The 26490-nt window shown below is 40.0% G+C and overlaps 1 protein-coding gene across 1 annotated transcript in view; it reads right to left on the bottom strand.

Annotated features, from left to right (window-relative positions):
• Positions 1–6119: 6119 nt before the first annotated feature.
• The window catches only part of LOC308279041 (fibronectin type III domain containing protein 3C1-like), a gene marked incomplete at both ends in the record, with an annotated part of 40768 nt that continues 20397 nt past the window's right edge, over positions 6120–26490 (bottom strand). The window contains 12 exons of the mRNA XM_080719007.1: positions 6120–6455; positions 7634–7755; positions 14430–14596; positions 15480–15692; positions 16248–16522; positions 20347–20496; positions 21697–21810; positions 22543–22670; positions 23539–23644; positions 23767–23885; positions 24303–24371; positions 26226–26364. Of these exons, the coding sequence (XP_080575133.1) occupies positions 6120–6455; positions 7634–7755; positions 14430–14596; positions 15480–15692; positions 16248–16522; positions 20347–20496; positions 21697–21810; positions 22543–22670; positions 23539–23644; positions 23767–23885; positions 24303–24371; positions 26226–26364 (1938 nt within the window). The remainder of the gene's footprint in view (positions 6456–7633; positions 7756–14429; positions 14597–15479; positions 15693–16247; positions 16523–20346; positions 20497–21696; positions 21811–22542; positions 22671–23538; positions 23645–23766; positions 23886–24302; positions 24372–26225; positions 26365–26490) is intronic.

The following is a 26490-nucleotide window of genomic DNA, read 5'->3' on the forward strand; positions in this document are numbered from 1 at the left end:
CATTGTGGGGTTCCCATGGGGGAAGGGAGAGACCCAGCCTATCATTTGGCACATTCAAATTGCCAGAACCACTACTTTTGTGCTTTGGGGACGTGTGTGTGTGTGTGTGTGTGTGTGTGTGTGTGTGCGCGCGTGCGTGCGTATGTGTTATTGGGGATTCAACTCAGGGCATTCTATTTATGATTTATTTTATTGCAGTATTGGGAATAGAACTCAGGGGCACACTACCTCTGAGCTACACCCCCAGCTCTAGTTTTTAGTCTTTCTTTCTTTCTTTCTTTCTTTCTTTCTTTCTTTCTTTCTTTCTTTCTTTCTTTCTTTCTTTCTTTCTTCCTTTCTGCGGTACTGAGGATGGAACCCAGGGGCATTCAACCTCCAAGTTATACCACCAACCCCATTTTTTATTCTTTATTTTGAAACAGGGTCTCACTGAGTTGCAAAGGGCCTCACTAAGTAGCTGAGTCTGTCCTCAAACCCGGATCCTGCTGGCTCAGCCTCCCAAGTACTGAGGTTATAAATGCGCACCACCATGCCTGACTGCCTATTTTTTATTCTTTATTTTGAAATAAAATCTCACTAAGTTGCAGAGGGCCTCACTAAGTAGCTGAGGCTGGCCGTGAACCTGTGATCCTCCTATCTCAGTCTCCCAGGTACTAGGATACAAGCGTGCACCACCACACCTGGCTCTACTCATGATTTATTTATTTATTTATTTATTTATTTATTTATTTATTTATTTGGTGGTACTGGGGATGGAACCCAGGGGCCCTCTACCTCCATGCTACACTCCCAGACCTATTTTATATTTTATTTGGAAACAGGGTCTCACTAAGTTGCTGAGAGCCTCACTAAGTAGCTGAGGCTGGCTTCGAACCTGCGTGATCCTCCTGTCTCAGTCTCCCAAGTGCAGGGATTACAAGCGTGCGCCACCACGCCCGGCTCTACCCATGATTTAAACTACCAGCCCTCTTTTTTATTTTTTTGTTTTGAAACAGGCAGTGCAAATTTGCAATGGCAGTATTTGGGAGACTGAAACAGGAGGATTGCAGATTTGGGGTTAACTTGAGCAGCTTATCAAGGTTCTCAGCAACTAGGGAGATCCTGTTTTAAAAAAAAAGAGTGGTAGTGAAGGGGCCTCCAGAAGCAGTGTAGATAATATTTTATCCTCAAGGCTTTAGCTACTTGTTGGGTTACCTCAGAGACAAAAGATGTCCCATTGTCACTTTGAAGAGACATGGGAAGTCTAAGTCTGGGGATGATTTCTTTTTCTTTTTTTTTTTTTTGTGGTACTAGGGGTGGAACCCAGAGGCTTTCTACCTCCGGGCTATACTCCCAGACCTATTTTATACTTTATTTGGAAACAGGGTCTCACTAAGTTGCTGAGAGCCTCACTAAGTAGCCGAGGCTGGCTTCGAACCTGTGTGATCCTCCTGTCTCAGCCTCCCAAGCACGGGGATTACAAGCATGCACCACCACACCCGGCTTCAATCATAATTTTTAGCACATGCCACACTTCATACATTCCACACATGACTGCCCCTGTCTCCTCCTCCTCCTTCTTCGATACTGGGATTAAACTCGGGCATTATAGTTTTGAGCTATACCCCAGCCTGAAACAGGTCTTGCTATAACTGTGCCCAAGCCCATGTCGCAGGGATGGAGAAAGCACCAACTGAACTTGGAAGATCAGTTTATTTAACCGCAGAAAAAATCAGACTAGTCAGGCTACGGATTAAGTCCAGTACTCAGTCCCGAACTGAGACCAAGAGCTGAATTTACAAGGGGTTTTCAAAGGTGAAAGCCTCGGACATGTGGCTTGGGTAAGGGGGAGGCCCACTGTTATTGTCTGAGAAGACCGCAACTTTGTCTGGGGTGGGGCTGGGTGTTCTAGGATGTAGGCAGGATATTGGTCTATGCTTGTTACATTTAGGACCCTCTATTGCTGTTAGTGAGCGGCAGTGTTCCAGGATGTTGACTACAGGCTAAGCAGGATGTTGGTCTTTGCTTGCTACATTTTTTATAGGGTAGGCAGGACTTAACTTTAACTCCCTGAAAAACTCAGAAGGAGTATTAAACTATTGTGGCTTGGCTCTTGTTAGGGCCGTACTATCATCTATCTATCTATCTATCTATCTATCATCTATCTATATATATTTGCAGTACCGGGGATGGAACCCAGGGGCATTCTACACCCTCAGCTCTATTTTTTATTCTTTATTTTGAAACAGGGTCTCACTGAGTTTCCAAGGGCCTCGCTAAGTAGCTGAGGCTGGCCGCGAACCTGTGATCCTCTTGTCTCAAGACAGCCTCTCAAATACTGGAATTATAAGCGTGCATCACCACGCCTGGTTCCTTGCTAGGTTTTGAGACTGGTCTCAAACTTTCAATCCTCTTGTCTCAGCCTCTTGAATTCTGGGATTACACGTATGTGCTACCATCTCTAGTTCACACAGGACCTTCTCTTTTTATTTTTACTAATGAAATAAATCCAAAATTAATCCTTGGATTTTAACAGTAACCTTCACAATCATATATCTTTCTTGAACCCACTCTCTACCTTCCTTCACAAGAAGTAATCACCATTTTGATATTGTGTTCTTTTCTTTTTGGGGGGTTACTGGGGATTGAACCTAGGAGCATTCTACCTCCGAGCCACACACCCAGCCCTATTTTTTTTATTCTTTGTTCTTTATTATTTTTTTAATGATACTGGGGTCCCTGGAAACCCTTCTACCTTCGGGCTACACTCTCAGACCTATTTTATACTTTTTAAAATTTGGAAACAGGGTCTCTTAAGCCAGCGCGGCTGGCTTTGAACCTGCGCGATCCTCCTGTCTCCTCCTCCCAAGCGTTGGAATTACAAGCGTGCGCCACCACGCCCGGCTAGATTTATATTTGAAACAGGGTCTTGCTAGGTTGCTGAGAACCTCACTAAGTTGCTGAAGCTAGTCTCGAACCTGTGATCCCAAGTACTGAGATCTGAGATTACAGGTATGTGCTATCATGCCTGACTTGTTCCTTCCATTTCTCTTTTCCTCTTATTTTTCCTTTTTATAAATATTTCTAAAAGGCACGGAGTGAGTGTGTGTGTGTGTGTGTGTGTGTGTGTGTGTGTGTGTGGTGGTATCAGAGATTGAGCCAGGGGTGTCCTAACTCCAAACTACGCTTCCAGCCCTTCCTACATTTTATTTTGAAGCAGGGTCTTGCTAGGTTGCTGAGAGTCCTGCTAACTTTTGGAGGCTGGTATCAAACCCGAGTTCCTCCCTTCTCAGCCTCCCAAATACTAGGTTTATAGGTATGTGCCACAGTACCAGGCTAAATGTACAGATATTTATTTCAGTTGTTTTAAACTGTATAAACTAGTTTTTCATGGTTTGTGAAATCTTTTTGGACTAACTATATTTTCACTTAATACCTTATTTCTAAGTTCTCCATATCATAACACCTTGTTGTAAGCCTTGTTTTAATTGTTGTATAATATTGCACTGCAAGAATACCTAACAGTTATTTATCTATACTCCAATTAATAGGTGTGTGCATTGTTTCCAATTTCAGTGGTACCGTGAGCACTTTTGTATGTGTGTTCTGGTGTACAGGTATGGGGAATTTTCTTGGGTAGATCACTAAAAGTAGAGATGGAGGACTATTGGTTATACACATAGTTTAAATGTTACACAGATGTTATATATGCAATACATGAGATCGTATGGACAAACGTCTTCTTAAGTCCTTTTTTTGTGGTACTGGGGATGGAACGCAGTGGCCTGCACCCCCACCTCTATTTTACTTTTTATTTGGAATCAGGGTCTAAGTTGCTGAGAGCCTAAGACTGGCTTTGAACCTGTGATCCTCCTATTTAAGTCTCCCAAGTACTGGAATTATAAGCATCACCACCACGCCTGACCTTTTAAGACCTTTATAGTGTCAGGTTTTAAGTTTTTCTAGTCAAATTGATGTAAAATTGCATCTGATTATGCGTTTGATTTCCAATTCCCTGATTAATAATGATGTCAAGTGCCTTTTTATTTTTTTAATTATTTTTTTTGTGGAACTGGGGGTGGAACCCAGGGGCATTTCTACCTCTAGGCTATACTCTAAGACCTATTTTATACTTCATTTGAAAACAGGTTGTCACTAAGTTGCTGAGAGCCTCACTCAGTAGCTGAGGCTGGCTTCGAACCTGCGCGATCCTCCTGTCTCAGCCTCCCAAGCGCGGGGATTACAAGCGTGCGCCACCACGCCCGGCTTATTCTTTATTTTGAAACAGGGTCTCACTGAGTTGCAAAGAGCTTCACAATCTCCGGTACCACCACACACACACACACACACACACACACACACACACACACACACTCACTCCGTGCCTTTTAGAAATATTTATAAAAAGGAAAAATAAGAGGAAAAGAGAAATGGAAGGAACAAGTCAGGCATGATAGCACATACCTGTAATCTCAGATCTCAGTACTTGGGATCACAGGTTCGAGACCAGCTTCAGAAATTTAGCCGAGACTGTCTGCGAGCCACGATCCTTCAGTCTCAGCCTGCCAAATTCTGGGATTATGCGCTCCATCAATTTTAATAATATTTTCTTCTGCAATGTTTAATTGCTTGCAAGGTCTTGAAATCAATCTGGGAAGTCATTGAGTGGAATTCAGATGAAACAGAGTCTGTTGAAGGTATATGGTGAATTAGATATGGACGAATTATTTTGTTAGTGGAAATAATGCTCTAAGGGAAGGAAGCCTGAGTCCGTGCCTTTCACTGTTTACCAATACCTTTGTCACGTCACTTATTCTGTCACACCACTTCTCAGTACTCAATGAAAGGCAAAGTCATGGAATAGGCCAGAATTATTGACTCACATAAAAACAGGATAGTCTCATCTTGATTTCGTGACTTTCAGATTTGTTTTTTTTTTTTTTTTGGTGGTACTGGGGTTCCTGGAAGCCCTTCTACCTCCGGGCTACACTCCCAGACGTATTTTTACATTTTTATTTGGAAACAGGGACTCCTAAGCCAGCGCGCGGGGCTGGCTTCGAACCTGCGCGATCCTCCTGTCTCTGCCTCCCAAGCGCGGGGATTACAAGCGTGCGCCACCACGCCCGGATCAATGATTTTCAGATTTGAAATACAAAGAAAAAAAAAAGCTGGGCATGGTGGCACATGGCTGTAATCCCAGTGCTTGGGAGGCTGAGACAGGAGGATCACAGGTTCAATGCCAGCCTCAGCTACTTAGCCAAGACTCTGTTTCAAAATAAAAAAAAATAAAAAAGTTCTGGGGTGTAGCTCTGAGGTATAATGCACTTGGATTCAATCCCAACAACCAGCCAAGCAACCAAAAACAACAAAAAAGAAAAAGCTCTGAAATAAAGTTTAAACATTTCAGTAAGGCTAACAATTTCTTGCACGATTGCCAAAACAGTTCTAGAAGGATGGATTATGGGAATAGACAAAAGATGCTTCATTTGTATTTAGAAATGGATGTAAAATATTTTAAATATGGCATGTAAACATAAGTGATTATGTATTGTTTAATACTGGCTCTCCATTCTCTTATGTTCATTTCCTCTATTTCCTAGTACGGAGAAGTGGTAAAAATTACAATTTCCCCATTATCAAAGTAATTAGCAGGGCACAACCCAATAGCAGAATATATTACTTTGAAAAAATTACAGTATAGACGTTTGATAGATTCTTTTATTATTTTATATGAATATAAGTTGACATGTAGAATTGATTTTCCTGTCTTGTTCTAAATAAAATTCCAAAATGCCGTTGTCTTGTCACAATTCTAAAAAGTTCAGAAAATGTTCACTTGAAAAATTAAGGCAGTTCATAATTTCCATGAGAGGTTTTAGTTTTGCCCAGCAATGGGAGTGTTTTTGTTCCTAAAATTATGAAATAAAAATAGACCTAGACCCTAAAAAAAATCTTTTCTACCGTCACAGTGGTTTTCTTGAACATTAAGGTGGTTCTTTTTGCCGTTTAGATAAGAGTTTGAAAAAGTTTCTACCAAATGAGCTTTACTTTTTAAGGAAGCATTGAAATATAATACAGTTCTATATCCAATATAATTTGTTTTGGAACTTGGTAAATTGATGAAAGCGAGTAGGAATGCGCTAGTTGATTAGGAAGTGTTGAATCACAACAGCGCACAGAATGGCGACCAGCGCAAATCCTATCAGAAGGATGAGAACAAATGTATCATCACTCAGCTCTATCCTGAGCTTGTCTTCTTTCTCTTCACTCGGGTTGTTTCCTCTCTTTCCTCCGCCACCTTTACCATGCCCTGGCTGCTTCTGAGTGGAGAAAAGAGTGCTGGGGCTGTACGGTCCCCAGAGCTCTTGTAAACCAGCCGCATTCTGATACTGGCGTCCAGCACAGACCTTGAAGCGATAATGCGAATTTGTCAGAAAGTTGGAAAATGAGAACGAAGTATTCGGCCCTTTGTAAATCTAAAGGAAAGAGAGTAAAGATAAAAAATTATTTATGTCTTTAACCAAGTAAAATAGTGTTGTGTGGTATCTGACGGCAGAAAAAAACGGGAATTCCTTGGTCTCATGAACACGTTCGCAACAAAACTAAACGTTTCCTCTGTGTATCTAATGTTCTGAGGATCCAGTACTGTTAAGTGGTTTTGTTCAACTTAAGAAGAAACACAGAACCTTCTCATTGTTAAAGTTGAGTTTCATTAGGTTTGGAATTAAGTCACTCAGTGTGGTTGGTGAAATCAAGAAACATTGAATAATACAGTACTAATAAGCAAATTAAACGAATAAATTAATTGTTCCCAAATAAGTACCATTGCACAGAACCTTTGGGGACGGCGTTGACTTTTGAAAAAGATTTAGTTATTTTAAACATCTTAAAATAATATCATAACTGGGCGTGGTGGAGCACACCGGTAACCCCAGTACTTGAGAGTCTGAGACAGGAGGATGACAGGTTCGAGGACAGTCTCAGCAAACTAGTTGGACTCTCAGTAACCTAGCAAGACTCTATTTCAAAATAAAAAATTTAGGCCGGGCGTGGTGGCGCACGCTTGGAATCCCCGCGCTTGGGAGGCAGAGACAGGAGGATCGTGCAGGTTCGAAGCCAGCCGCGCGCGCTGGCTTAGGAGACCCTGTTTCCAAATAAAAATGTAAACATAGGTCTGGGAGTGTAGCCCGGAGGTAGAAGGGCTTCCAGGAACCCCAGTACCACCAAAAAAAAAAAAAGAAATTTAAAAAAGTGTTGGGGAGTAGCTTCAAGGTAGAATGTCCTTGGGTTCAATTACCGGTGCCAACAAAACAAAACAAAAACAAAAACAAAACCCCCTAGAAACCGAAAAGAAAAACAATCATTCTTCATGACAAAACTTCAGTCTTTAGCAGTAAATAAAACTATACATTCTTGAGGGCTACTGGGGATTGAACTGGGGTTATTCTACCTCTGAGTTACACCTCCCCAGCTCATTTTAGTTTTTGTTTTGAAACAGGATCTTGCTAGGTTGCTGAGTGCCTCGCTATATTGCTGAGGCTGGCTTCGAACCTGTGATCCTCCGATCTCAGCCTCCCAAGTACTGGGATGACAGGTGTGCCCTACCATGTGGCTAAAACTGCACCTTTTAAAGGGAAAATTTGCAAGAACTTACCAGTTCGGTTCCTTTTTCACTGATGAGTTGAAGATTGTAAATGATGGGATCTCCTTTCATCGGTTCAAGAGACTCCCATTTGATCTCACAAATATTGCTGTTCATCTGGTGTAGCTTAGGTGCTAGAAAAAGAAAATGTCAGGTCAGAGGGCTCCATTTTTCCTACATAATTTTGCATTCATGGAAATCTCTCATCCAATCCCATGGCCATTAAAAGGTAGTTCACATAGACTTATTTTTAAATTTTCTAGTAAGATATTTTTATTTTTAATGATTTTTGTTTAATCCCTTCTGGTATAATCTCCTGCACTGTATTTTTATGGGGCATTATACATTTGGAAACATTTTCATATGTATTGATAATTTTGTTTTAGGATCATAACCACTTTGTGAGGTTAAGTAGGGAAGGCTGTTTATTTCATGTTATTTATTTATTTATTTATTTATTTATTTATTTATTTATTGGTACTGGGGATGAAACCCAGGGCCATTCTATCTCTGAGCTACACCCCCAGCCCTGTTTTTTTTTTTATTATTTATCTGTTTGTGGTACTGGGGATGGAACCCAGGGGCCTTCTACCTCCGAGCTACACCCCCAGCCCTATTTTTTAGTGTTTAAAAAAAATTTTATTTGAAGCAGGGTCTCACTGGGTTGCAAAGTGTCTCGCTAAGTAGCTGAGGCTGTCCGCGAACTGCAATCCTCCTGTCTCAGCCTCTCAAATGCTGGGATTACAAGCGTGCACCACCACGCCTGGTTCTTTTATTCTTTATTTTGAGACAGGGTCTCACTGAGTTGCAGAGGGCCTCACTAAGTAGCTGAGGCTGTTCGTGAACCGCGATCCTCCTGTCTCAGCCTCTTGAAAGCTGGGATTACAAGTGTGCGCCACCATGCCTGTCTTTTTCACGTTATTACTCTCTTTACATTTCAGAAAATGGGGCTCAAATATATTAGGGGCATTTTAAGTCAAGAAGAGAGGAAGATGTTATTGTGGTCTAAGTCATGTTTAATTCTAAAATGTTCCAGTTAGACTTAGCACTGAACATAAATGACTTAATCATAGTGATTGGGACAAAAGAGGAGGGAGGAGGATGGTGACGGAGGAAGGGTCCTTCGTTGAGTTTGTCTCTAACTCATCTTGGGCATCTGCAAACTGAGCAGCATTCCACACCCCAGTGTAAGTGAAGAAGCTGTGTTTTGCCCTGCCTGCGTGCCTGCATACTGATGTCTTTGTTATAGGTTTTCCAGCAAGAGAGAATGCTTGGAAACGCTTGTGAACCTACTGTCATAAGTGGACCTTAATCGGCTAGAAGTAGCCACACAGATCCAAGAGGGATCCAGAGGTCGAGAGTGTTTTGAATTGTTATATATTTTTATATTTTTTCTCTTCCTCACTTTTTTGGTTCTATATGTTCTTTGTTTTTTGCTGCTGCTCTGTACTTGTGTATTTGTAGATAGTTTTTTTTTTACCCTTTTGCATGGTCTTTCTCTTTCTTATCTCTTTCCTTCTCCCTTTTTTCCTTGCTTTTTTCTCTTCTGCAATGCAGGAGATTGAGCCTAGGGCCCTGGTGAATGATGGGTAAGTGCCCTGGGCCACACTCCCAACCCCCATCCAGAAGAGCCCCTTCCCGGAATCCAGCAGGGACCAGGCCCTCCCTGCACCTCCATCTTAATCTGCCTCCTTAGCAAAGTAAGAGATAGAGTGGGCAAGGAGCAGACTTGAACCAGAGCTTTGGAACAGCTTTTACATCTTTTCTAAGCAAGCCCCAAACTGAGGAGGAGGAGGAGGGGGAGGGGAAGGGGGAGGGGGAGGGGGAGGAAATGGCAAAAAGAAAAAAAAAACCCGACAAGGAAACTTCCAAAGCCACAAGGGAAATCAGCTCTTTTCCATCAAAGAAATTTTACTCATTCTTGATTAATCAACTCTTAAGATTCCTTTTTATTTTCATTTTTTCTCTTTATTCGTGTGTGTGTGTGTGTGTGTGTGTGAGAGAGAGAGAGAGAGAGAGAGAGAGAGAGAGAGGCTGTAAGTGTTCTGTTTTGTGTATCATACCCCTAGTGAACCTACCAGTGCCTTACGTTAAATACATTTCTAAGCCGGGTGAGGTGGAGCATGCTTGTAATCCCAGAGCTTGGGAGGCCGAGACAGAAGATCACAGGTTCAAAACCATCCTCAGCAATTTCATGAGGTTCTCAGCAACTTAGTGGGACTCTGTTTCCAAATAAAAAATAAAACAGGTCTGGGGTGTAGAACTCAAAGGTCCTGAGTTTCATCCCTAGTAACACACACAAACACACACACACACACACACACACACACTATACTACACTATACTACACAAGTCCTTTTCCTATCACTATACCTAAATATTCTACAGTGGCTACTATAATGTACCTTTATTCTCATTATTTCTAATCTTTACTATATATCACCTAACTACTATATGATTCTATTTTCTACTTTACCCTATTCTTGCATCCCTTAAATCAGCCCCTTCCTCTTCACTTACCTTTTACTATTGAATACAATATATTTTCCCTTGTATATACCAGCTGACACCTCTAAAACCCCTACTGCTGAGGTTGGACCAGATAGGTGAACCAACAGGAAAAACTACCAGACACTAAGGACAAACTAACCACAGCTGATAGACAAAACAGCCCAGTACCGCACACATTGAAGTTTAAAAATACACTGGGCACAAACTGCTCTACCCACACCTCTGAGACTACTCCTTAATATAGAGGTGACAGACAGGACCTGGAACCCATCAAAACCACCATTTCAGAGGGCTGAGAGATACCTGGAGTAACTGCAACCCAGTACTGGCAATCTACAGGCAGAACAACAGTGGGGTAACATAGGACACAGATCTCAGAGTCAGCATTAAAGGTGGTAAATATTCAACAGAAAGCGGCGAATACCCATATGGAAGAGGCTATTTAGTTTTAAGCCATACCTTATCCACCTCCAGAATAAGATACCATAAAGGGTGAGAGATTAGACATAGGAAATTCACAAAGCGAAAGAGAGCCATCAAAAGCAACAAAAATATAAACTTAAGAAACATGAAATCATAAGACCAATGAGGAAACAGTGAGTCTTCACGATCCCATAACAATAGAACCCACCAACACAAGGTTGCAGAGAATGCCACAAGGAGAATTTAGAACTTTAGTAGTAGGTATGATACAGGATTTGAGAAAAGAGTTCAGAGAGATCCTGAAGAAATGAGAGATCAAATCAATAAAGGACTTGATACTCTGAATAGGAATCAAAAAGCTCTGAAGCGCCGGGCGTGGTGGCACATACTTTTAGTCCCAGCATTTGAGAAGCTGGGATAGGAAGATCGTGATTCGTGGACAGCCTCAGCTACTTACTGAGGCCCTCTGCAACTCAGTGAGACCCTATTTCAAAATAAAGATTAAAAAAATAGGGCTGGGGTGCAGCTTGGAGGTAGAACGCCCCTGGGGTCCATCCCCAGACCCATAAAAATAAAAATAAAAAAGGCTCTGAAGTGAAGGATGCAATAAACAAAATGAAGACATCGGTACAAACCGTCACTGGTAGACTAGACTATACCACTACATCGATCTTCTAGACAAAAGATCAGTAAAGATGCCTCAGATCTAAAGAATACCATAAACCATATGTATCTACTAGACATATACAGAATATTGCACCCACCTACAGCTTAATCCACATTCTTTTCATCTCATCATGGAACCTTCTCCAAAACAGACCATAGCCTGGGACATGAAGGAAGCACTGGCAGATTCAAAAAATGTGACACAACCCTCTGCATCTTTTCAGATCACAATAGAATGATATTAGAAATCAACTATAAGAAGATCCAAAGAAATTTCATAAATAAACTTAGACTAAAACAACACTGGTAGCCGGGCGTGGTGGTGCACACTTGTAATCCCAGCACTTGGGAGGCTGAGACAGGAGGATCGCACAGGTTCGAAGCCAGCCTCAGCTACTGAGTGAGGCTCTCAGCAACTTGGTGAGACCCTGTTTCCAAATAAAACATAAAATAGGTCTGGGAGTATAGCCCAGAGGTAGAAAAGCCCCTGGGTTCCACCCCCAGTACTACCAAAAGAAACAAGCAAACAAATAAACACCACACTGGTGAATGAAGATTGGTCATAGAAGAAATAAGGGGTGAAATTAAGAAATTTCTAAAAACAAAGATAAGGACATAATATCTCAAGATCACTGAGACACTTTGAAGGCAGTATTAAGATGGAAATTTATAGCACAAAGCTCTTGAAAGACAAGAACAGTCTAATTTTAAAGCCAGTAGAAGATAGAAAAATCATTAAAATCAGAACAGAAATCAATAAAGTAGAGAATAAAAAATACAGAAAATCAATACTAACCAAAGGCTGGTTTCTTGAAAAAAATAATCAATATAGATAAACCACTAGCCAACCTAACCAAAAGAAAGAATCAACGCAAATTACTAAAATAAGAGATGAAAAAGGTGATATCACCCACAGCAGAGAAATCCAGAGGCTCATCAGAAACTACTTTGAAAAACTATACTCCAACAAAATGGAAAAATCTAGAAAAAATTGACCGATTTCTATTTTTTCCAGAATATTTTTATTGGTGCATTATATTCATACATCATATTGGGGTAAAAAACTTGTGTGTACATGCATGTACACATCACTGATTTAACCCCTACCCAATTCCCACCCAATTTGTAGATGCATACAACCGTCCTAAATTGAATCAAGATGATATAGAAAATTTAAACTGATGAGTAGTAATGAAAGAGATTGAAGAAGCAATAAAGAACCTACCATCAAAGAAAAGCCCAGGCACTGATGGTTTCCTAGCCAAATTTTAGAAAACATTTATAGAATATCTAACTACCAGACTGATGCATGCATATCTATCTATGTTTATACCTGCACAATCCACAATTGGCAAACTATAGAACTAGCTGAGATGTCCACCAGCAGGTGAGTGGATTACAAAACTATGGGATATGTACACAGTGGAATTTTACTCAGCCATAACAATGAACAAAATTTTGTCATTTGCAGGGAAATGGATGGAGAACCATATGTTAAGTGAGATTAGTCAGTCACAAAAAGTGAAAAGTTGGCTGTTTTACCTTATATTCAGAAGCTAGGGAGAAATTGGGACATGGGAGGGACAAAGGAGGAGAAACCTTGCTGATTGAAGGTGACCTGAGGGAGATGGGAGGGGGGAAGAGGGAAACACCTTAATAGACATGATGAGTATACACAAACTTATCAAAGGTGATCACTGAACATGGGAAGGGGAAGGGGGAGGGAATAGGGTGGGCCCGGGGGGAGGGCTCAGTGAGTGCTGTGTGCGTGTATGCCTCTAGTCTCCTGAACTTCATCAAGAGGAAGTAACCATGTACTAAAAAATAAACATTGCACAATTTAAAAAAAAAACAGTGATTGGACTCATGTAGATGGAATGGAACAAATATTGCAACTGGGAAGGAAACAAGTCTTTAAATCTGAGGCTCTAATTACTATAAATTGGCCTCAGGAAAATAAGATGAGATGGAAATAGCATCTTGTTTTACTGTTCAATTAAGGAGAGTAAATTCAGAGTTTCCGAAATAAACTTACTAAGTTTGCATGGTCTTATTTTTAATCAGTATAATTACATCTATCAATTAATATTTTTAGACTGCGGATTGAACCCAGGGATATTCTTCTTCTGAGCTGTATACCCCTAGCCCTATTTTATTATCTTTGTTTTTTTAAATAAATTTTTATTGGTGCATTGTAGTCATATATCTCAGTGGGATAAGAAACTTGTGGAGATATACACGCACACATCACCCAATCAGCCCTTACCCAATCTCTAACCCCTTCCCTCCTCCTCCCACCTACCCATGCTTGGCTTCTTGATTGACTTTGATATGCTTAAGTACATCATGTGCTTTAAAGAGTTTCCCTTATCCTCCCGCTTATCCCCTCAGATACGTCACCTTCATTGCTCCTCTAGAAGGTCCCTTCTTCATCTAGAGTTCCTCCTGTTACCCATTTCTCCCTAATATTTTGCACATTAGGAAAAGCATCTGATTTCTTATTGTTTGTGACGTTTCACTGTGACATAATTTTGTTCTCCCTTATGGCTAAGCAAAATTCCACTGTGTACACCTCCCATAGTTTTGAAATCCACTCATTTGTTGAAGGACATCTTGACTGGCTCCACAGTTTGGCAATGATGAACTGTGCAGCTATGAACATGGTTGTTCATGCATCAGTTTGGTCCATTTGTCTTTGTTTTGAAACAGGGTCTGGCTAGGTTGCTGAAGAGACTTGTCAAGTTGCTGCGGCTGGCAATGAACTTTCTATACTCTTGTCTCAACCTCCCAAGTACTGGGATTAAAGATATGCATCACCATGTCCAGTTCATGCTTTGTGAAAATAAAAAGATATAGCAATAAATGGATGCCATGATAAAGTAGGAGTGCTGTTGTGGGAATCAGGAGTGTGAAACCCTAATCTTGGCTCTGCCACTGATCCAGAGTGTCTGTCCTTCATCTAAGTTACCATTTTGGGAACTTATGCCAGTGGTGGTAGAGTGGTTGGTTGTATTAGATGATTGCTAAGGTATTTTAAATATATTGATTGTGGAAGTCTCATTAAATCCTATTGCCCTTTGAATCCATAACTACTAGCCTCATTTTGGTATTATTGAATTTTAAAAATCATTTTTACACCTAATTTTACATATGAGCTACTGAAACTCAAGCTAACGTGACCTTTAATGTCTTGGCCTGTGATACTTACCTTTAAGTGTGGCTGGTGGGGTTTTTGTTGTAGTGAAAGTATAGATGCCAGACAGTGGTCCCTCACCAGCTTCGTTGCATGCCTGGATTTTAAATTTGTATTGAGTATATTCACCCAATCTTTGTACTTTGTGAGTCTGACAAGGCCCATGGTAAATGACAGAAAATCTAGGGATGGACGTGGAGATGAAGAAAGTAAAATTATTAATCAATAGTCATACATGCACAAATAACTATTTATGCCGGGAGTGGTGGCGCATGCTTGTAATCCCAGCATTCGGGAGGCTGAGACCTGGAGGATCGCGGTTTGCGGACAGCCTCAGCTACTTAGTGAGGCTCTGCAACTCAGTGAGACCCGGTTTCAAAATAAAGAGTAAAAAACTAGGGTAGGGGGGGTAGCTCAGAGGTCAAATGTCCCTGGGTTCCATCCCCAGACCCGCAAAAAACCCCTATTTATATAACTAACTTATAAATCATTAAAAAAAAAAAACTCAATATGGCCTCAGGAAATCAAGTTAAACCCAGAAAGGTAAAGCACAAAAAGGTTAAGTCATAAATATCATAATGGTAAGGTTACAGTTTACTTTATTTAAAGCTTCTATTTCCTGGAATTTAGAGTGTGTTAGAAGCCAAGTCTGGTGGCACACACCTGTAATCCCAGTACTTGGGAGGCTGAGATAGAAGGATTGCAGGTTTGGGGCCAGCCTCAGCTACTTAGTGTGGTTCTCAGCAACTCAGTGTGACCCTGTTTCAAAATAAAAAGGGCTGGGGGTATAGCTTGAAGAAACAATATTTCTTGTGTTCAATCCCGGTAACACATGCACAAAAATACATAAATAATAAAGTGTGTTAGGTCAGTGAGCAAGTGCTTCAGAAGAGGCAAAAACCGAGATTTTAACTACGAGAAAGAATTTGCAAAGGTCTGTCTAACATGGTATTGGACTGCTTTCACATCTAATTAGTTTGATGAAGTCACTTTGGATTGTAGGATTGAGATAGTACACTTAAACCATTTTATTATAATACATGTCAAATAGTAAAAATAGTTTACCTGCCAGAACGATCTCCCATTAACAAGTTGTAGCTTATAAGGCTGGAAAGTAGCTTTTTGTTCGATGTGTTACCCCATTTCAGTTTGAGGCTTTGGTGTCCATAGACCACACAGTCAAGATGCGGAGGCTCAGGAGGTAGTGGTTTGGTTTTGATTCTTATCGACTGGCTAAAAGGGCTTAATCCATAATGATTGATAGCTTGAATTCTGACTCTAGTGGTAAGGAAATAATTAACAATGTTAATTTATATTTAGTAAAGAAAATTATTTTCTACATATAAACTAAACTAGTAATATGGGATATTGATCATCAAATCACACGAATTAATGAAGACAATTTCTCAAAATAAAACTCTTAAGTTTGCACAATCACTATTGAAAATTATTGAAGAAAAATAGAAACTGGCAGCCGGGCGTGGTGGCGCACGCTTGTAATCCCCACGCTTGGGAGGCCGAGACAGGAGGATCGCGCAGGTTCGCAGCCAGGCTCAGCTACTTAGTGAGGCTCTCAGCAACTTAGTGAGACCCTGTTTCCAAATAAAAAATATAAAATAGGTCTGGGAGTATAGCCCGGAGGTAGAATGTCCCTGGGTTCCCCCCCGCCCCGGTACCACCAAAAAATAGAAACTGGCTTTTACTAGTGCCTAATTGTCCAATGCAGTAGAGAACTCTTTGCAAAGGAAATCTTAGGTAGATTAAATATTCAAATGTAGATCTGCTTAAAATTCTAAAACATTTTTCCATTCGCCCAAAGTAAAAATGACTTACTTATATGTGGTATCAGGCTGTAGATTTTTCAGAATACACTCTGTTACTCTAGCAACAGTCAAAATTTTTCTGTCTCCATATTCAATGTTATAGCCAGTGACTGGAGAGCCATGGCAGTCTGGTTCCTCCCATTGGAGAGCAAGGCAAGATGCTGCCAATTTGGCAGGAAGTTTGTTTTCAACTTCATGCAACATCGGTACTACGGCTGGTACAGTTGCTGGTGTGGTCACCATGCTAGTTCCTCCAAACATTCCAACCCCAGCTATATTTACAGCCTAAAAACATATATATATATATATACTTTGTTAAGAGTTTCATTATTACTTTGTTTTTGTGCATAAACCATTTCACTGGATAGCAAAATACTTTCCCATACACTCGAATTCTAACAATATGGTTCTAAGTTGCTGAAATGCATGGTGGAACTTTTAAGTTGCATATTTAGGAATGATAAAGGGTATATAAGGGAAGGGGGATGAAGAATATTAATATGGACACTCCGGGGAAAATGTGCCCAAATTGAACTCATCAGTACCACATCAAATGTGCTTCGTTGTCTTCATGTTGTTTCTATTTCTGTTAGTTCATACCCATTTAATAAATTTCATTGATTTTGTAAAATCTATTTTATTTTGAGATTATCATAAATTTATATGTGCCCTTTACTTTTCTTCAAAAGTAGTGTTTTGCATAACTATAGTACAATACTACAACATATTTAATATAATTTATATGTATTTATATAATTAATATAATTAATATAGTACAATACTACAACACAATTAATTATGTAAGAAACCACCACATAGTTTTCCAGAGGGTCTGTAATTCCCACCAGGAATGTATAAATGATTCAGGATTTCCACTTCCGTAACAGCATTTGTGGTTATCAATTTTCCTTTTTTGTGTGATGGTACCGGTGATTGAACTAGGGGCATTCTACCTTCAAGTTACATACCCAGCTCTATTTTTTGTATTTTTTTTATTGGTGCATTATATTCATACGTCAAATTGGCGTAAAAAACTTGTGTGGACATACATGTACACATCACCCATTTAGCCCCTACCCAACCAGCTCTATTTTTTATTCTTTATTTTGAAACAGAGTCTCAGTAGGTTGCTGAGAGTCTCACTAAGTAGCTGAGTTTGACTTCGAACCCATGCGATCCTCCTGTCTCAGCCTCCCAAGTACTGAGATTACAGGCACGCATCACCACGCCCAGCTATCAATTTTCCTTAATTTAGCCATTCTCATAGGCATGCCATGACATCTGACTGTGCAATTTCATAATAGCTAATGATGTTGAACATATTTTCATGTTCTAATTTGCCATCTGTATATTTTCTTCATTGAATTCATGTATTTCACTCAATTTCTAACCGGGTCATTGGAATTTTTTTCACTTTTTTTGTGATACTGGGGATTGAACCTAGGGGCATTCTACCTCCAAGAGGCACCCTCAGCCCTATTTTTTGTTCTTTATTTTGAAACACTACTGCATGAATATATGAACACTATATATGCACATTATTGTGAATATATGAACACTATTTATGCACACTATTGATGGAAATGTCATTTAGTACATCAATTATGAAAAATAGTAGGGAGATTCCTAAACAATTAAAAATAGAACTACCATAGGATCGAGCAATCCCACCGTGGAGTATTTATGCAAAGAAATGAGTTCAATATGTCAAAGTTCCATCTGCACTCAACAACCGAGAAATGATGACAACTTAAGTATTCATTGACTGATGAACAGATAAAGAAAACAGTGATATATGTATATATATCGTGGTTATGTATAATTGGATTATATATATATATATATATATATATATATATATAATTAGATACTATTTAGCCAGAAAAAGAATAAAATCCTTTAATTTGCTATCACATAGATGGAACTGGTGGTCACTATGTTAAGTGAAATAAGCCATGCACAGAATGACAAGCACCGCACTGATCACACTTATATATGATATCTGTAATAGTTGATCTCCTAGAGGTTGAAGGTAGAATTGTGCAATGGTAGAGGGATGGGAAGGATGGGGAAAGTTTGACTCATGGTAAAAAATAAATAAATAAAACACAACTTTTAGTTATGAACTGCAATGGGAGAGAGAGCTTAGCTGTCCAGTATTAGAGCTCCTAGGACATTTCGGGCCTTTTTAAATTATTTATATTTTTTGCAGTGCTGAAGATCCAACACAGGGCCTTGTACATGCTAGGCAAGTGCTTTATCACTGAGGTATACCCCCAGCCCTTTCTAGGCCGGTTAGATGACTTAAACTTTGTGAAGAGAACATATCAGATTACTCTAAATTTGAACTGTCTCACAAAGAGCTATGAGAGTTATCATTCTAGTTGCTCAGAAGAAGAAATCACTTCCAGCTACAGATAACAGGGAAATACTCATGTAAGAGCTGGGTTTTGAGGAACAGGACAGGCAGATTGCTGGACATTCGGCCCATACCTGTAATCCCAGTATTTGGGAGGCTGAAACAGGAGGATCACAGGTTCAAGCAGCCCCAGCTACTTAGTGAAGCTTGCAGCAACCTATCAAGGTCCTATTTCAGAAAAGAAGGCTGTGGGTATAGCTTGAAGGTAGAACACCTTTGGATTTAATCCCCAGTACCAAAAAAGAAGAAGAAAGTAAAATAAAAGAAAGGCAGATAGCACAGCATGAAGAAATGTACAAGTCATACTTCACGGTGATGGTGAAGTAGGCTTGTTTCTTTGGAATAAAGATTCTATGTAGTTTTGCCTAATTGATAATCATTTTCACTGGTGGTCCTAATTAGCAAACATTTGGCTTACAAATTTTGAGTCAGTAGGTCTGAAGGGGGTACAAAAATCAGTGCTTTTTTTTTTCTTTTGGTGGTACTGGGGGTGGAACCCAGAGGCTTTCTACTTCTGGGCTACACTCCCAGACCTTTTTTATATTTTATTTGGAAACAGGGTCTCGCTAAGTTGCTGAGAGCCTCACTAAGTAGCTGAGGCTGGCTTATGAACCCGCGCGATCCTCCTGTCTCAGCCTCCCAAGCGCAGGGATTACAAGCGTGCGCCACCACGCCCGGCCCAGTGCTTTTTTTTTTTTTTTTTTTTTTTTTTTTTTTTTTTTACTAGCATCTTGGGTGTTTTCTAAGTAATTTACAAATACAGCATTTACAGGTGCAGAATTATAGCCAGATGTGGTGGTGCACGCCTTTAATCCCAGTGCTTGGGACAATGAGACAGGATGATTTTGGGTTTGAAGCCAGGCCGGGCAACTTAGACCCTGTTTTGAAATAATGATAAAAGCCAGGCGCTTGTAATCCCAGCATTTGGGAGGCTGAAACAGGAGTATTGTGCAAGTTCGAAGCCAGCCTCAGCTACTTAGTGAGGCCCTTTGCAACTGAGATCCTGTTTCAAAATAAAGAATAAAAAGTAGGGCTGAGGGTGTAGCTCAGAGGCAGAATGCCCCTGGGTTCCATTCCCAGTACTGCAAAAAATAAAGAAAGAAAGAAAGAAAGAAAGAAAGAAAGAAAGAAAGAAAGAAAGAAAGAAAGAAAGAAAGATAAAATAGGGCTAGAGTGTAGCTCAGAGGTAGAATGCCCCTGGGTTCAACCCCAGTACCCCCCCCCATACACAAAACACAGAATTGTAGAAGTGATGATATGTCAAGATGGAATGGAAAGCAGGTGCCAGGTTATGCGATGCTTTAAACGCCACATGAAAGAGCTAAGAATGTTGTTGCCGCCGGGCGTGGTGGCGCACGCTTGTAATCCCCGCGCTTGGGAGGCGGAGACAGGAGGATCGCGCAGGTTCGAAGCCAGCCTTGCTGGCTTAAGAGACCCTGTTTCCAAATAAAAAAAATACAAAATAGGTCTGGGAGTGTGGCCCGGAGGTAGAAGGGCTTCCAGGAACCCCAGTACCACCAAAAAAAAAAAAAAATGTTGTTGCTGAATATGGGCAATATTTGTGATTTGCAAGTCCCGCCCTTCTGAACTCCACTCTGGTCTCTTTCATGGAAATGCAGGCCGTTTTATTAATGTGCATGGGTCATGTTAATAGCTATTGTCTCTACATTGGAGGGAGCGTCAGGTTTACCTGAACTCTGCAAAAATATGTAGTTGCAGGAATGAGACCTTTAACTTCATAGCGCAGACAAGGGCCGGTGTAAATCAAGTGCATTGATTCTTCAATTGGTCCCCACTCTAGTCTGTAGTCGGTGATTTCCGCACCATTGCTTTGAGGAATCTGAAAGTTGCAACAAATACAGAAATTGAGTTCTTTCTCTAAATGCTCACTACATTAGATAGTGTGGAGAGTTACAACATGATCAGTTCAATGTCAAGATTTATAGTCTATGAAATAGTAGGAGATATAACATATACAACACATAGGCAGGATACTATAATGAACATTAAAAGGCAAAAATAAAATTAAGAAAATGGATTTGGTAATCACACATTGGATGAATGCCTTTAACATGTATTAAAATTATTTTCAAACAAGTTGCTTAAAATAGAAAAAAGGCACATTAATGTTTAATATTATTGTTGGTTGTTGTGATCAAATATAGACCCAAGTACTCTCTGGCCTTGATACAGTGACATAATCAGCTCTGTCATTTATTATTATCAAGTGACTAAGGCCCTTATGTTAGTGCTAAAAACCCTTTGCTAGAGTCAAGGAAAAATTCAAACATACCTAGGTGATTAAATAATTAGGCTAATTTTTTTTAGCATGATTAGTTTCAATGGGAACATGTTCACATGAGTATAAAACATGTTTGTTTTAGAAAAAGCTTTAATATGTTATAGCCACATTCTTTTGTGTTATCGTGTAGAGTTGGAATCTTACTGTTCCATCTTGACCTATCATCACTACATAAAAAATACTGCCAGAGATTTATTAATGAAGGTCTTTATTTATTTATTTGGTGGTACTGGGGTGGAACCCAGGAGCTTTCTACCTCTGGGCTATACTCCCAGCCCTATTTTATACTTTATTTGGAAACAGGCTCTCACTAAGTTGTTGAGAGCCTCACTAAGTAGCTGAGGCTGGCTTCGAACCTGTGCGATCCTTCTGTCTCAGCCTCCCAAGTGCGGGGATTATAAGCGTGCGCCACCACGCTCGGCTCATGAAGGTCTTTAAAAATGCTAAGATCTTAAAACTGATTCTTGGATTGGCTTTAAAAATTCAATTTGCTACTTATTGATGGTCTACTTGGTTTTCAAATGTACTATTCTCCTCAAATATAGGATCTGTAGAGCAGGAATATCGTCGCTGTAACCTTCCTAATACCATATGTATCAAGTCCTAATTGTGTTCTACAAAACACAGTCCAAGATTTTTGGGACTCTAATTTCAGTCCCGGACTCTACAATTTCTAGGCTTCCCAAACAAATTAATGTGCATTTTATATTAGCAAAAATAGTTGAACTGATAACATACTTCCCAACTAACAACAACACACGTTGGACCTTTGCAGGTTAGCACAGGTGTACCACATTGCGACGGAGGGCCTATGACTGGTGGAGTTTCACACTTCATTGAATCAGATCCAAGCTACAAGAGATAAGTAAACACACAGATGATTTTGCAGGCATGGTCACTTCCCACCTTGACAAGATGTACAGTAGAAACATATCTTCATCCAAATGCCAAGCGAATACTGTAACCTCCCTAACTCTATTTGCGTCTTTTGTTTTTGGTATTGGGGATTGAATCCTGGGGCATTTCACCTTTGAGCTACACCCCAACCCCTGCCCCCCTCTTTTATTTTATTTTTATTTTTATTTTTTAATGGTACCTGGGATGGAACCCGGGGGCATTCTATCTCCGAGTGATACCCTCAGCTCTACTTTTTTCACTTTAAAAAAATTTTTATTGGTGCATTGTAGTTATACATCTTATGGAGTACAAGATAGTGGAGGCATACATACATACAACACCCAATTAGCCTTTACCCAATTCCCTCCCCTTTGCTCCTTCTTCAGCTTTATTTTTTATTTTGAAACAGGGTCTCACTGTGTTGCAAAGGGCCTCACTAAGTGGCTGAGGCTGTCCTCGAACCACGCATGATCCTCCTGTCTCAGCCTCCCAAATACTGGGATTACAATTGTGCACCACCATGCCCAGCTCCCTTAAAAAAAATCCAAAATCAAAACAGGGTCTTGCTAATTTGTTGAGGTTAGCCTCAATCACTTGAGACAGGTGATCCTCCTGTCTCAGCTTGTCAAGTACTGAGACTGTAGGTGTGTACTACCATGCCCGGCTACCCTATTTACTTCTTTTTACTGTGGATTCTTCAGGAATCCATTTACTCACTGTGCAACTTGCTTCAGCTCCAGGGGGCTCTGTTGTGTCACCTTGGTTACCTTCTGCATTTTTGACATGTTCAGGTGCTTCACTAGCAGTAGAATTGTCTATAAATTACACAAAAAAACAATTATTTTTTTACAATTTTTTTTTGTTCATGATAGAACCCAGAACCTTATGCATGCTGAGTATACACTTTACCACTGAGCTATTCCCCTAACTGTTAGAAATAAATTTAAAACCATAAAAAAGTGCAAAAGGATTGAAGACACTTCTATTTTTTTTTGGTGGTACTGGGGTTCCTGGAAGCCCTTCTACCTTCGGGCTATACTCCCAGACCTATTTTTACATTTTTTTTTTTTTTTTGGAAACAAGGTCTCCTAAGCCAGGACACGCAGCTGGCTTTGAACCTGTGCGATCCTCCTGTCTCTGCCTCCCAAGCGCAGGAATTACAAGCGTGCGCCACCACACCCGGCGAAGACACTTCTATTTTTAAATGTTGTACAGTTACTCAAAACATATCATTTCAATTAACTTTTTAATTTAATTTATAGACATTAAAAATTGTGGGATTTCTTTCTTTCTTTTTTTTTTGCAGTACTTAGGATGGAACCTAGGGGCATTCTACTTCTGAGCTACACCCCCAGCCCTATTTTTTATTCTTTATTTTGAAACAGGGTCTCACTGAGTTGCAGAGGGCCTCACTAAGTAGCTGAGGCTGTCCGTGAACCACGATCCTCCTGTCTCAGCCTCCCGAATACTGGGATTACAAGCTTGGGCCACAAAGCCCGGCTGTGGGATTTTGATGACTAAGAAACAATTTACTATGCAACATCTGATTTTGTATCAAAAGAAAACTATTCGTTTTGCTTTAATAACATTTAGTACACATGCACGCACGCACGCACGCACGCACGCACGCACGCATGCGCTAACACACACGCCACAGAACAGAAAATTCAGGTAAAGCCTCACCACTTTGGAGGTTGTTTTCATTATGGTTTGTTTTACCATTTATGGACGAAGGTTGGCAAGATTCAGGAGAAAGAGTTGCTGTTTGAATAGTCAATATATCGGAAGGCTAAGAGAAATACAAAGTACCTTATGACTATATTAAATTCAAGATCAGTTTTGTAAAACATTTAATAAAATTATATAGTTCATTTCAATACTCGATTTCAATACTTTTCTCTCTTTCCTCACCTGGCTTTTGCCTATAGGAGAGGTGCAAAGGACTCTGAGTTTGTATGTAGTATCAGGTTTCAGCTGATCATACAGAAATTCCTTTGTGGTACCACTGTAGATGGTGTCCCAGACATTCTCTAAAAGATGTAAAAGCAAATTTATCTAATTTATTTATCGGTTGATTGCAAATTATGAGTTCCTATGATATGTATATAATAAGAAGTAATTCTTTTGGAAATTAACTTGCTATAATTCTCTCTTTCTAATAGTGAAAACACTGTATTCCTAGAATATTCATGAAATCATAAGACAGCAGCAAGTAAGCATGATTTGTTACCCCAAACTGGAGAAACCCATGTTCTGGGGCTCAGTTAACAAGATTATACTACCAAGGCCAATTTCCTGGTTTTGACAATTGTTACATTGCTATGCAAGATATTAATATTAGAAGTTGAGCGAAAGTTTTATATGAGAACTCTGGACTATTTTTGTAACTTCTAGGCAAGTCTAAAATGATTTCAAAATAAAATCTTAAAAAAATCATGATGTCTTACCATCTGAATTTACACTAACTTCTAAACTGTAACTTGAAATGTATGTTCCACCATTATCTTTGGGTGACTCTGAAAGGAGGAATAAAATTAAGATAATTATTGGATGAACTTGTAAGTCATTCTCTGGAATGCTATTTCATTAGTTAAACTTTTTACAGAGAAAAATACAAACATGAAACTAGCAAATTAATATCCAGATATCAATCAAGACTGTGAAAATATATATATGCTTGGGAACATAAAGTACAAAAATAATATTTTTGAGGTGCTGGAGATTGATCCCAGAGGCATTTTACCTCCGAGTTATACCCCCAGATTCCCCCCTTTTTTACAGTACTAGGGATGGAACCCAGGTGCATTCTACCTCCGAGCTACACTCCCAGCCCTATTTTTTATTCATTTTGAAACAGGGTCTCACTGAGTTGCAAAGGGTCTAAGTAGCTGAGGTTGTCCATGAACATTGATCCTCCTGTCTCCAAATGCTGGTGTGCCACCATGGCTGGCTTCCCCCCCTCCATTTTTTGTGGATCTGGGGATGGAACCCAGGGGAATTTGACCTCCAAGCTACAACCCTTGCCCTATTTTTTATTCTTTATTTTGAAACAGGGTCTCACTGAGTTGCAAAGAACCTCACTAAGTAGCTGAGGCTGTCTGCGAACCGCGATCCTCCGGTCTCAGCTTTCCGAATGCTGGGATTACAAGTGTGCGTCACCACGCCTGGCTTCCCCCTTTTTTTTGAAACAGTGTCTCACTCAGTTACTGAGGCTGCCATCCTCCTGTTTCAGCCTTCAAAGTACTGAGACTGTGGGCATGTGCTATCACATCCAGCTCAAATAATATTTTAAAGTTATTTTGAAGAGGCTGAAATATTAACTATGAGCACCATAAAGTCGATTTCTTTGGTTTAGAGGCAAAAATTATATAAATATAATTTCTGGCTAAGGTGACATTTATCATTGATATGACCTTCTAATTGTGGCCTCTGTATTAGATGTAATCAAAGTAAGTGTAATATTTAAGAACCCATAAGCCGGGCATGGTGGTGCACGCTTTTAATCCCCACGCTTGGGAGGCTGTGACAGGAGGATCACACAGGTTTGAAGCCAGCCTCAGCTACTTAGTGAGGCTCTCAGCAACTTAGTGAGACCATTTCCAAATAATGTATAAAAAATAGGTCTGGGAGTATAGCCTGGAGGCAGAAAAGCCCCTGGGTTCCACCCTCAGTACCACACACAAAAAAGAACCCATATAAAATTCAACAACTTCTTTTTTTCCTTTTTTTTTTTTTTGCGGGTCTGGGGATGGAACCCAGGGGCATTGGACCTCCGAGCTACACCCCCTGCCCTATTTTTAATTCTTTATTTTGAAACCGGGTCTCACTGAGTTGCAGAGGGGCCTAAGTAGCTGCGGCTGTCTGCGAACCGCGATCCTCCAGGTCTCAGCCTCCAGAATGCTGGGATTACAAGCGTGCGCCACCACGCCCGGCCAACAACTTCTTCATGTGTGAATTAACAAGGCAGCAATTAAAACTTCAATAGAGAACTAGAGAAAATAATATGGTTTAGAACTAAGTTCATTTGTAGGGCAGAATATTTTATATATACAAATGAGTAAGATAATATTTGATACAGCTAAGGGCAATTAGAGGAAGATTTATTTTCAATATTAAAACAGAAAGCAGATTTTAAATACAAACTGGGCACAGTGGCACATGCTTATAATCCCAGTACTTGAGAAGCTGAGACAGGAGGATCACAGGTTCAAGGCCAGTCTCAGCAACTTAATGAATCCCTATTTCAAAAATAAAAACATTGGGCTAGGTAGAACTCAGAGGTAGAAAGCCCCTGGATTCAATTCCTGTATCACCAAAACAAGACAAAATAACAAAACAACAAAAACTCAGCTCCCACACACAAACATTACCCCATCCGATTTTAACTCGATGTGGATGGATCTTTCCTTTTATATATGGTTTTTGAGGGGGTCCAGGCTTATCCGGACAGGTCGTGTATTTCACTTCTCCACTGGGGTTACTTCTTCCTTCCATATTATAGGCAAAGATCTATTTGAGAAAAAGAGAATTCCTTGGTTGACCATAGAGAAAAAAATGTCTGGTTTACTAATGTGTAGTTTACAGATCTAAAGAAAGTTATTTGAGTGTATGAGAACTAAATGCAAAATAAGGTTC

The sequence above is a fragment of the Muscardinus avellanarius genome (assembly GCF_963383645.1).
Source record: "Muscardinus avellanarius genome assembly, chromosome: X".
Taxonomy (NCBI): domain Eukaryota; kingdom Metazoa; phylum Chordata; class Mammalia; order Rodentia; family Gliridae; genus Muscardinus; species Muscardinus avellanarius.